At 40.4% G+C, this 12,993-nt stretch overlaps 1 protein-coding gene across 1 annotated transcript in view; it reads right to left on the bottom strand.

Moving 5' to 3' along the window:
• Positions 1-12,993, bottom strand: part of DNAJC1 (DnaJ heat shock protein family (Hsp40) member C1) — a 116,289-nt gene that overhangs the window by 82,754 nt on the left and 20,542 nt on the right. The window contains exons 2-3 of the mRNA XM_015410011.1: positions 4,010-4,111; positions 3,215-3,261 (exon numbers count right to left, since the gene is read on the bottom strand). Coding sequence (XP_015265497.1) covers positions 3,215-3,261; positions 4,010-4,111 — 149 coding nt within the window. The remainder of the gene's footprint in view (positions 1-3,214; positions 3,262-4,009; positions 4,112-12,993) is intronic.

Raw genomic sequence — 12,993 nt, forward strand, 5'->3', positions numbered from 1 at the left:
AATCCACTTCATGCAGATGCTCTGAACATGCCAAGCAATGAACTACATTTGGAAAAAACAACAACAAAGGGCAAAAGATGTTAAACACACATATACACAAAACAGACAACAGTAAGGGAGAAGGAATCAGTTTCAAAGCAGAAATTCCACAGAAAAACTGCAGAATAAAACTAATTTATCGTGCTACAACAGAACAGTAGCTTGAGGTGAACTTTGCAATGCAATCGTTGAAATGCAAAGGAATTTACTATATTCTACCATGCTCATCTGTATGCAACTTGTTTCAACATTGCAATTATCTAGTCCGCAATATACAAATATTTAAAATGTCTGCTTATTTGACATTTTTAAAGAGGCTTAATTTAAACAATTCAGACAGAAACTTAAAGCTGTGCTCCTAAGCACAGGAAACGGAAGGGTCACTGAAATAAATGGGATTTATGTCTACATATTCTGAGAATTACGTTTCTGAATCTGAGGGTCTAAAAGGAAATGAAAACTGCCCCTCCCCTCATTATGCTGCCCAAAACATAATGCAAATGCACTCAAGAATACTTCATGTATTTTCTATATGGTACACAAAAACCCTCTTCATTACAGAAAAGGTGCTACAGCATACGTGGCTTGGTGTTAGAACAATTATTTTGATTCTACCACTACTGGTTCTTGTAATCTGTCCACAAGCATTTAGAAAGATAACTGTGAGTTCAGAGTGGCAATTAGAAAAGCAGGATACTTCCAAAACTAAAGATCTAGTCTAGGTAAATCAAGCCATAAAGCCCCTACGAAACAATCTGCTCAGATTACATTTGGGGGGGGGAGAGAATATCTCTTGGAATTCAACCCACTTCCCTTCACCACATTAAAGACAGGCAATGAACTACAGCAGATTTACTTTGTAATTTTGCAGTTAATGTAACTGAATTAATAAGAACTCCCAGGATCAACTCACATGTGCTAGAGAACTCTGAGATAAATTTAAATGTTGTTCTATCTGCTGCTTCATTTGCCTGCTCTGCAGAAGAGAGAACAGAATATGAACAGCCAAAGCAGGGATCCAGCAGGGCCTGTTGTTTCCACTCTACTCTTCAGCCTCCTCCCAAGTTCAAAAAGCAGGAGGAAGGTTTGACACGAGAACAGCTTAAAAGAAAAGCTGGGCAAAAATATTGCTTCTGCCTCCTCAACAACTGTTTGTTTTCCTGCTCTCACAGCAAACCATTGACTTCTGTATCTGATGGGGGTGGTGGTGGATGTGTACAGACTATACCATGGGGGTGGGGAAGAACCCAAGACTGATGCACGCACAAAACACGCTCTGATGTTGCTTTTGACTGCAGCCTTGATGTTGATTGGGAAAAGATGAGGGGGGATGAGCAGCATTTTAAATATTTCCTATTTTTGAGTAGGTAAAAAAAAACCCACTGTTAAATGCTGAGAATATTTACTTTCTCAACCTGCTAAGAAGGGAAGGTGCACCAGTGAGAATTTGTGCACAGATAAATAGAGTTAAGGACCATGTTGTTCCAGAGCCTGCCTTGGTGGGGAGGGCGGGGTATAGCTCTAACAAACAAACAAATAAATGAATAAATTGGGGGTTGTGGTATGTGTCACTGGCAGCCCAGTTTTCCCAACCAAGTCTATGATCCACATCCTGAAGACAAAGGTTGGGGAGGTGGGAGAGATTTCCTAGCAAAAACCTGGAGATTTTTGTTTATAAGGTAAAGATGTTAGCAATTAATATTCCTGCACCCTTTGGTGCATGAACATTTAGCTGAATACCCCATAAAATTGATTTTTGTTCACTGCTACTTATTCCATACACAGAGACAAGAGTTGTAACAATTTAATGAAATGTGTTTGTAAGATCACAGTTATTAAAAAAAACACAAGCAGCACCTTATGGGAAATATCTCAATTTTATTTCACAACAGTGCTTGATAGTTGCAATAGAGACAAGCTCTGGCACAGCAGGTAGGGTGAGGGGGGGGAATCCAAAAGGAAATTTAAAAACAGGAGACAATACAAATGCACAATGCTTTTAATATTATACTGCAATAAACAGAGATCATACAAAATAATGAGTGATATTGTATGTGCATGTGGGCGTGTAGGGGTGGTGCATTTAAACTAGCTCATACCTTTTGCAAGCATTTGACATCAGACATTGACCCCCTATTGTTAAACTTCCTAAACTTCCTTGATCTATGACTCCAAGCTGAAAGACTGCAGTGGGAGGCAGGGTAAAAACCATACACAGAATCTCCAAAACTCCTCTGAACACTGTTCCATGGCTCTTTCAACACAGAGGATTATCTGAAAGTAGATAATCTCTGCTATGAGACCTGGACTCATGCCAAGGTTTCAACAAAGCCAAGAACCTCCTGGAGAACTTTCAGCATCCCTACTCAGAGAACTGAAAGCCTACAGATAGTTCACACAGAACTCCTTTACTGGCAGCAAGCCATCCTTTTCTTCAGCCAGAATATCTGGGTCACCAACAGCTAAAGTGAGCATCCTAATAAATCACAACGGTCACCTAAAAAGCAGCCCAAGGGACTGTGTACTAAAATCCCCCCCCCCTCCACGTTTATTTCTGCAGGTATTACGAACATCTAGCATACTGCATACTTCACTCAAATCCATCAATCATACCACGTATTTACAACAAACTGGACAAAATAATGCGTCATCAGACAACAAACTCTAAAAATTTCAGAGAAAAAAATGCTTTCAGGAAAACCACAGAGAAATAAACTGAATTAATACGTTTGGGTTAAAATATATCAGAGAAAGAAAGCTGGTATTCTGAACAGCAAAAAATTTGGCTTTCTACTCCAACATCTCAAAAAAATAATTATTGCCCTTCACTAACCACTGTGAACATTTCTACGGGTCACACTGATGCCACGATCTGAGGATCAGATGAACAATGAGGAATAAAGCAACAGCTGGTTTAAGCAGGTGTTAGTAGCCTAAAAGCACATGTTTATTTTATGACTGATAAAGTTATCCCCTGCTCCCTTATCTACATATGTTTGGACTCAGAGAGCCCATTTCTGCACATGCAAGCGATCAAGGACATTCATTAAAGCAAAGAAAATTTGTGCTCTTGGAGATATTCTGTGCTTTTAGAGACATTCTGAGCACTGGAGCTTAAGTTAGTAGCTGCAGGAACAGAAAGGCTTGCTCTAAAATTCACACAAAACAAACTCACCTATGCCTTCTCTCTTCATCTTTTAAAACCTCATAGATGGCCACCAGCTAGAACGAAAGTTTATTTTCATTTTTTTTACAGAAAACTATAATCTGAACAATTAGAAACTTTTGCTACCACATTACAAAAACAGTTGACCAAGGTCCTCTAAGTGAGAAAGAAGAATATTTCAACCCATTCTAATATGAAAACTTCCAAAACCTCTGTTTCTGCAATCTTTGTAAACATTTTTCACCTGTTCAAAGGTGATATAATTATTCACTGATGCCAACAAAAAAGTTTCTACTTTTTAAAATATGCTTTAATATTTTCTTAGCAGCTACGAATATTCCTTGTAAAAACATTCCAAATGAAGAAATTCTGTTGAAGAACTATCACACACCTGGGTTTGAAAAATACCAACACTGTAAAGCTTGATATTATATACATTAAATATTAAGATATTTTTCTTACTAAATGTTTGCTTCATAAATATTTGCTGCTTTCTGTTAGACGACAACATATGCAGCTCCTGGCATTGGCCTTTAAAAAGAAAGGAACAGCAGCCCACAATACCAAGTTCCTCAAGAATCTTGGAGACTTTTACTTGATTTTTTCTAGGGGTAATAATCTACCTTTTAAGGAAGAGACTAACACCTAAACTCAGCTCTAAAACAAAAGCTTCAGAATTTCCAAGTCGAAACACTTTTAAATATCATTCCACAATCACAATTAAACTAATTCTCGATTACTGATCATACAGCAACCAGGTCCATGCAGTCCTCCAAGACTGACATTAAAATATCTGTCACTTACTTGTCTAAACTGAGTTTCTGCATTTTCGTCTTTATTCTTGTCTGGGTGTAATATTAGCGAAAGCTTACGATATGCTTTCCTAATGTCTGCTGATGAAGCATCCTGCAAAAACACAAAGCAAACTTTGTCAGAAATGGATTCCCAGAACCTTGTTAAGATGTGAGAAGACAGCCAACCAACTGCAGGGACCTGAGGCGATGTAATTTGAGCAATCATTCTTAACAGCCGGGATATGCAGCCCGGCTGGCCCACATGACTGAACAATCAGTCAATCCAATTCGCCTCTCCTCTTAAATTCTCTCAATGCCATGTGCTCATTACAGGAAGACAGTCTTTGCCAGAAACTTTCAAACACTTGCTTCTTTAAAACTAGTCAATAAATCTTCAATGGCCATTAAGAGATCAAAAGAACAAATTAAAATTAATACATCTGTGTATCTTCAAGAATGTTCCCTTTTACTCAGGTTATTATGATTTTTTTTTCTTTTATGTTTTAGGCCTTGCTTTATATCATATCCTTAATATTAAATCTGTATCATCGTTAATCCCTTGCAGAACTTGCAAACACCTTTTGCTTCTGCAATGCTTACGAAACAGAGCTTTTAAAAAACAATTCCGGCCTGCATTCCACAAGAAACAAACTGCTGCTGACACCTGAGCAGACAATAGCACTTTCTGACATATCGGTTTGGTTTCATTTTAGTTTTTTCAAGCTTGGGCCTGTCTATTAATTGCATAAACACCACAAATTCTGTTACTAAAATGACACAGCATGAAAGAGGTTACAGTTAATCCCTGCCTCTTCCCTGGAGGAAAAGGCTGTATCTATTACCCACTGGAAATTACACAAAGTATCATTACATATATCGTGAAAACAACAGTTTAATGACCAGCATGTCAAAGACAATGTATCCAGAAAGCAATATATAACCACCATAATAGTCTATAACTTAAACAAAATATACCCTAGGCAATCTACTAGTGCTAGGCATACAGTGAAAGCCTTGCTATGAAAATTAAGCATGCAAATTTGGTATCTGAAGTGATGAAGCTAGAAAGAAAAATAAAAAAGAATGAATCATTCTCTCTAGAACTATGTCCTCACAATCTATGGCAGAGGCTTAAACCTGGAAGAGGTCCTGAAACTACGAAGCCAAAATAAAACAATTAAAGCAGCACTGTAATTAGTCTGTCAAGCTTTCCAGCACAAAGCACTGTTTTCATTACAGATTTATAGCACAAACAGAACAGTATAAAACATTTCAGTCCAGAAAGGAATAACAGGACAGGGGGGGGGGGGGGGGGTGTTGCATGCATGTGTGCTTGCCTATGTATGTGTGGGAATGTCCACAGGCGTATGGTGTACATGCACTGGGAAGCCACAGCCACTAATAATATCCATATTGTAAAACAGAGACATGAAATTGGCGTACAACTATCTGCATATGGGTTTCATAATTTTCCCTATCTTAAATTGGAGGGGGGGTTGTGTAGCAAATACAGAATACTTGAAAAGGCTTTTTTACTGCTTTAATTAATTAGAAAATACATTCTTTTGATACCACTACACAAGCATCAGAATTTCATCATCATTAAACTGCAGCATAACTCCAAGATCTACCCTCTCACTGAAATGTTTTTTCAGAGGTACATGCTTTTACAGACTTGAATTTTTGCTAAAAAGTATTCTGTGGAATTCAGCAGATGTTTGAAGATAATAGGAAGCTTCTTCTTACAATTTAATCAACCCTGTTTACCTATTAATTATGACACTGAAGTAACACCTATAGTTAGACACTGAACCTTTTTACACTGCTTCCATTCTCAAGACTCAACAAAAGGGAAAGGTAGTACAAAATTAGTTCATTCTTGAGTTCCAATCACAAATGCAAATATAAAATGAAAAGTGGTTTTATACACAGCACACCAATATGCTATGTATGTAAATCAAGTAATTTAGGGAACTAGAAATCTGCACCTCCTCCTACTGCTTCAGCAAGATGCCTCACTAACACAATTTCATTATGTTTGGACATAGGCTGAGCAGAGCCGAGTTAGCCAGTGCAATATTGACCATGACTTTGCAGTCAATTAGACTAGGACAAATTGTGTTCAGCATCTGTCACTTAATTGTGATTAAACCCTAAAGGGGGAGGGGTGAGAGGGGGGGGAAGTCTGGAGGAAGGAATACAAGCGAACTAAGAAAAATTCATGTATGCATGTTTAGTACTGTGGCATGTTTGCTGAACAGTGCTACTATACTACATGGCTCCCCCATTCTCAATGCCAGAGCCAGTGCTGGAATAGTTAATTAGTTTCTGCACAATGGACCTTAGGATATTTTGCTGTCTCGACATACATTGTAACCTCAAGTCTTTGAGACGTTTCCACGATGGTGCAGCTGTTTCGGGATTTCTGCAAAAACCCAAAAGGTAACGAGAACCACTGAATGCCATTCCAGTCTGCACACATTCCAGGTTTGGGCTCTAGAACTCACGTAATGTTTTTATTCACAGCCTTTAACAAGAAAAGAAAAACCAAACCATCTCCTTCCAAGAGATTTTCTTTTAAAATTCCACACATAGGATGGCAGCCTAAACCTCCCAACAGAAGTAGTCTTACTCTTCACATCAAAATCCAAGAGCTTCCAGACCTGGAAACGAACCCGTCTTCTAAGTGGAAGAAGAATGAAGTTCAGCAAATCCCAAGGGCATCATCTGCAAGGCTGACAGTGCCTGCTTGCTATAAAGGCAGGCAGCATTTTAATCATGTCTGATAGGGGTCTGATGTTATGGCTAAGGCCTGGTTCTCACTGAAGTGACAGGCCTTGACTTTACCACTTTAGAAACAGGCGGAGGCTCACCCAAGTTGAATGCTCCTCCACAGGAAAATTTTAAAAAACACACAAAACCCTCCCTAGAAGAAACTGCAGAGGGAGATGAGTTCTAGCCTAGATGTCTCATAGCCATGCTAGTTTTCTATGGGGAAAGGTGGGGTTTGGGGTTTTTTTGCATGAAAGAATATCCCATCATGTGAGTTCCCTGCTGCAGTCTGAAATGGTACAGCCCCAAAACATTTATCAGCTCAGTGAGAACGAGGGCTGCAGTTTCACCATCACTACCTTCGCTTAACGTAAAAACAGCCCATTCCTCTGCTACAGAAGTGACCGCTTTACATCGTGACACAGATGACAACGGCATTTTCACAAGTGGCTTGGCTGTTTACCCACAGGTTTGCAATCAAAATACTTTAGATTCACCCTCCTCCCCATCGTCATGCGTGGCATTCCTTCCAAGTGGCCAAACATTCATCATATGGCTGCTGATTAAAGTGCACGCTGCTACACAGAGTAACATGTTGTTGCAAAATAGGTTAATATTAATTGTAGGCATTGATCACTCCAGCATTTCATGGTATTGACCCATTTTAATCACTGAGGACCGATTTCATATACTAGTTCTAGTGATGACATGGCAAGAAGCAGGCTTTTGTCAAAGAAGACTCTAGTGGTTCTTTTGCAGCAGAGTTCTTTTGTCCAGAGCATTCATTGGCATACAAATATAATCACACCGTAAATAAGAGGGGGGGGAATCCTTTTCTCCCCAGTTTAGTCCCACATAAAGTTATTCCAGCCCAATTCAACAGACCTGGACTGCAGTAACTCTGCATTAGAGTGTACCAGTTGTCACCTAAGATGACTCCCAAGCTGTAACTTAATTAGGCAGCAGCTAAGCTAAGCAGCCCTGGTTAGTACTTGGACAGGAGACAACCAAGGAAGTCTAGGGTTGCTACACAGAGGCAGGCAATGGGAAACCATCTCTGGATGTCTCTTGCTTTGAAAACCCTACAGGGTCGCCAAAAGTCAGTTGCAACTCAATGGCCAGAAAAGAAAGAAAAAGGTCAGTGGAATCAGACATTATAAGGAAAACAGGGGAGAGCCAATGATAGGTTAGGTGGAGGGGAGGGTGTTTAACCTGTCTTTTTCAACCACCCAGTTCTACCCTGCAAATGCACCCCAACCAGGCTCTAAAAAAGCAAGGGAGGCTAAAAGGGAAAACAGCTGAATCTAGGGTTACCAAGTACCTACCGCAAATCGGCGGGGGGACACATGCCTTCCCGCCGGAACATTCCTGACTGTAACACACCCGCATTGCACCATGCTGTCACCCAGACATGACGTCAGCACGCTGGGCACGTAGCCGGGCGACGCTCTGGCAATGGGGCTGAAAGCTACGTGCCTACGTCACGTCTGGGCGACAGTATAGTGCAGCGTGTGTGTTTTTCAGCCTCATTGCTAGAGTGTCACCCGGCTACGTGCCTACGTCACGTCTGGGCGACAGTATAGTGCAGCGTGTGTGTTTCCCCGGGGGAAATGTCCCCACAAAGAACTATGTGCCCCCCGCCGATTCGCGATAGGTACTAGGTAACCCTAGCTGAATCTGACATCTGCAAGGGAGAATCAGCAGTTGTGGAACCCTTTCACCTGCCATTCCTCCCCTGCAAATGCCTAAAACCCTGCATTTGTATTATCTCAGCAACAGTGGGGCACAATTGCCAAGGTGAGCATCCAATTCAGGCCCATAGCAAGAAATGTTTTCATGGGGAGGTGCTGGGCATGCTAATTAGATTAAAATTAAACAAATTTAAATTAAATGTAATGTAATTAAATTACCGGTGGATGAAGGCAGGGCAGAATGACGCCAGCAGTGAGCTCTTCCCCTGCCGCCCTGATGCAGGCACAGTGAGGTGCTGGGCTGGAATGGGCCATTGCGCCCTGCCTACCTGCCTCCTTCGGTCATCCTCCATCTCTGTATGCCGTCTGAGGCAGGCAGGGCAGCAGGCAGCAAGACCCACAAGACCAGGTACTTCTTCGGGGAGGGGAGGTGACGCTGCGCTGTAGCGCTGAACCCAAGAAGGAAGGAAATCACGCTTCAGGCCAGCGCAGTGGCGGCCCAAAGCAGTGCAGCAAGATATTTAAATTTAAACAAGAAAAGGAAAATTGTGGAAGATTGGGTTGGCGGCATTGCAAATGTGAAACCGGGCACCACCCCCAACACCCCACCGCTGCCTACAGCCCTGGTCCAATTCTGCCCACATTCAGACATCTTCACTTGGATACCAGAACAGAGCAGTTCAAACACACCCAGGCTTCAGATTCTACAGAGAAATGTGGACCCACACATAAAGCTATGCGATGAATTAGCCTGTTGTAGCCTCTCATCGAAATGAAGTTCTACAGGGCAAAAAGCAATCAAAAGCTGAACATGGACAGTCCATTTTAAAGCCACAATGCAGGGTTTTATGCTGTTATATCTTAGCTTGACATGATCACAAAGTAATTTCTCCATTGAGTGATTCTTTAAAAGCAGGAAGAGAAAAGGAGAAATAACCAGAAGCAACCACGGCAACCATCAGCACACCATGCTCGCTGTGGCACTTATACCTCCTCCTCCTCCATCCACCAAACAACAAATGCATGTGACCCCTGAGCAAGCATGGGCATAGATAGATGTGTGAAGACCCAGAAAAAACCCGGAAAAATTCGGGGGGAAACCGGTTTTTTTCCTTCCTGAAGCCTTTTTTGTTTTTTTCCGAAAAATTGAAAAAAGAAAAAAAAATGATTATGGAACATTTTATTTTAACATGATGAATAAAATATTTTAAGACAAGGTGTTCAAATATTTTCCAAATCATTTCTAAAAAATATGTATGGTATCAGATTGATCTAATTTCTGTGCACTGAGGACAAGCAAGTCATAGGTTACAAACGGAACTCTCCAATGCAAGAACAAGATACATTTCTTCCTTTAGGAGGATTATCACAAGAAAAGAAAAAGGTTTCAGTTTCGTTTTTGCATGTATTCTGTTTGTAATAATTGTTTGGATACACTACATTTTTAATATGCTAGTTGTGATAATTTCATGCCAAGTAAAAATGTCCATAGTCATATTTTATGTTCCTAAAGTAACAGAATGACTTTCAATCTGGAAAAGAAAAAAGAAGTGCTAATGTAGCATTTTTTCCAATTTTTCTGAAAATTTGTTGTTGTTGTTGTTAAAAACCCAGGGTTTTTTTCCAAGCTTCAAAATTTCTGGAAATTTTACATCTCTAGACACAGACACACAGGCATGTACAGCAGCAGCCATTGGGGCAATCTTTGGCAGGTGGAAAAGGTGGCCAATAGTGCTCCTGTAGCTGGCCCAGGCATAGTGAATGGTGTGGTCAGGACACATGGCAAGTGTAGTTCCACAGCCACAAGGCTAGTTCCATTTTGAAAGAAGGGAGGCTTCTCCATCCAAGAATAAATAACAAAGTCAGAAGGCTTCCAGAAGTCAAGGTCACAGATATACTTTCTTCTTTCCTCCCATTTTAAACTTAAAACATGCTTCTCTGCCAACATCCAGGGGCACCCAACTAAGAATGCAAGCACAGAAGCCCCACAGCTTTCATGCTAGACTACCAAGTCCATACGTTCAGCAGCGGAGAACATGGAAAGAATGTTGGTGGAATACAGCAAGCCCCTGAACTCACCAGGCAGCAAGACCTGTTGCCTCTGGGCAATTATAAAGAAGAAAAAGAAGAGTTGGTTTTTATACCCCACTTCTCTCAACCCTAAGGTGACTCAAAGCGGCTTACAATTGCCTTCCCTTGCTCTCCCCACAACAGGAACTTTGTGAGGTAGGTGCGGTTGAGAGAGTTCTGAGAGAACTGTCCCTGGCCCAAGATATCCAAGCAGGCTTCATGTGGAGGAGTGGGGAATCAAACCTGGTTCTCCAGACTACTACACAATGCTGGCTCCTATAGGCTTCTTGCCTGCCATTTATAGTGCTAAAAATGGGTGTGGGAGACAAGCTGGTATGTGAACAGGACATCCATGCACAACACTCCTCCAGCTCTCATTTTCACAGCCAGTTCTCAGTGGATATACAAACCAGAGCACTGTCTTGGTAGTCAAGGGCAACCTCAGTTCAGAGTCAAAGGAGACTACCTTAGAGATGTAAAATTTCCGGAAAAACCCGGGTTTTTCCCAGTTTTTTTCGGGGGGGAAACGGAAATTTTCGGAAAAATTGAAAAAAATGCTACATTAGCACTTCTTTTGTCTTTTCTAGATTGAAAGTCATTCTGTTACTTTAGGAACATAAAATATGACTATGGACATTTTTACTTGGCATGAAATTATCACAACGAGCATATTAAAAATATAGTGTGTCCAAACAGTTATTACAAACAGAATACCCGCCCACATGAAAAAACAAAACTGAAACCTTTTTCTTTTCTCGTGACAATAGCACCTCCTAAAGGAAGAAATGCATTTTGTTCTTGCATTGGAGAGTTCAGTTTGTAACCTAGGACTTGCTTGTCAGTGCACAGAAATTAGATCAATCTGATACCATATATAAGAAATGATTTGGAAAATATTTGAACACCTTGTCTTAAAATATTTTATTCATCGTGTTAAAATAAAACGTTCCATAATCAATTTTTTTTTTCTTTTTTCAATTTTTCCAATTTTTCAGAAAAAAACAAAAAAGGCTTCAGGAAAAAAATGGGGGGAAACGGTTTTTTCCTGAATTTTTCTGTTTTTTTTTTCTGGGCCTTCACATCTCTAGACTACCTTGAACAGAGCACCCCTAAAATTATTCCAATTTTATTCCCCTTAATCAAATATCACAACATGGTACAGAAATTCACAACAATGCCTAGAAATCATGCTGTCAACTTTCTCTTGAACACACAGAATTATGAAGTTTCAAACACTGCATGATTTCAAAAACAAACAAACAAAACCCTTTGTCAAGGGTCACTTTACCTATTGCATTAGCCACCTGACTGACTCCAGTGCTGTTCCACTAGCATGTAAACTCTGTCCCCATGGTTTGATGCTACTGCGTGGGTATGTTCATTCCACCCAATGTGCTTCCTAAAAGGGCAGGTCATTTGCAAGGTCATAAGCACACAGCAGGTCATTTGCAAGACCAACTTCTGTGGGTAAAGTCACTTCTTCCTTGCCAGGTCTAAGCACCATTTCCTAAAGACAAGAAGATAAATACACACTTTCCTAGGACTGCTTTCCCCAGTGAATTATTGGCAACAGGGTTAAAAATCAGACACTAGTCATTGCTATTTGATCTTTTGAAGCCCCACTTGTTTTTCAATACAATTTTAACCTTTGTTTTCAATTGGTACCCAGCTTTGGCTGTATGTATAGGAAAAAAGACTATTATAAAACATTTTCGGTTTGACATAAGTAATTTCTAGCAGTTAATTTCAGTTAATTTTAATATGTCTTCAAATGTATTCTCAATACATCTTCCTTTACCTTCAACTCAGAGTACTTCAAGGCTGTAAATATAAATCTCCGCAGTCTGTACAGTTCTGATTTAGAGCAATAATTTATCCAGAAACTACTGAACAAGTAGTATTGTGATCTCTTCCCACAGTGTTACACATTTGCTGAAAGAGCCTGCGGGCCTCCAGGGAACAGACCACTATAAATTAAAATTCGTTATATGCTCATCTTCTACAAGAATGCAACATTTCCAGAAAGGGCCTTGACATTTTTTTTTTAAATGACTAATACAGAAAAGCATGGAAAGCAGAGAGGCAGCACACAACTTCATGACTGAACAGTTCTCATGCAAGTGTACAGAATTCACACTCTGACATGGCCTTCCATGTACAAAGTTAAAAGTTCAAACTGAATAGAAAGGGTTTGCCTTTTGCCAATATCTACACTCCTAAACTTGCTCAAATCCTAGGGTCAGTTCCGGCATAACATCTGCTGCTCACAGAATGCCTTTTGCTTTACTTTACTTTTTTTAAAATAGAGGAGCACATGCAAGTGGAAGAATCAAGTCTGAACAAATTAGCCATATAACTCTCCCCAGGAAAAACCCTGCAGCATGAATCCAGAAGAAGGTGTCTTTCCCAGGGGAGAGTTAGGAAAGATTTACACATGATCACGGCAGTGCAACTGTCATGC

The sequence above is a fragment of the Gekko japonicus genome, unplaced genomic scaffold (assembly GCF_001447785.1).
Source record: "Gekko japonicus isolate JY-2015 unplaced genomic scaffold, Gekko_japonicus_V1.1 scaffold101, whole genome shotgun sequence".
In the NCBI taxonomy this organism is placed as follows: Eukaryota; Metazoa; Chordata; class Lepidosauria; order Squamata; family Gekkonidae; genus Gekko; species Gekko japonicus.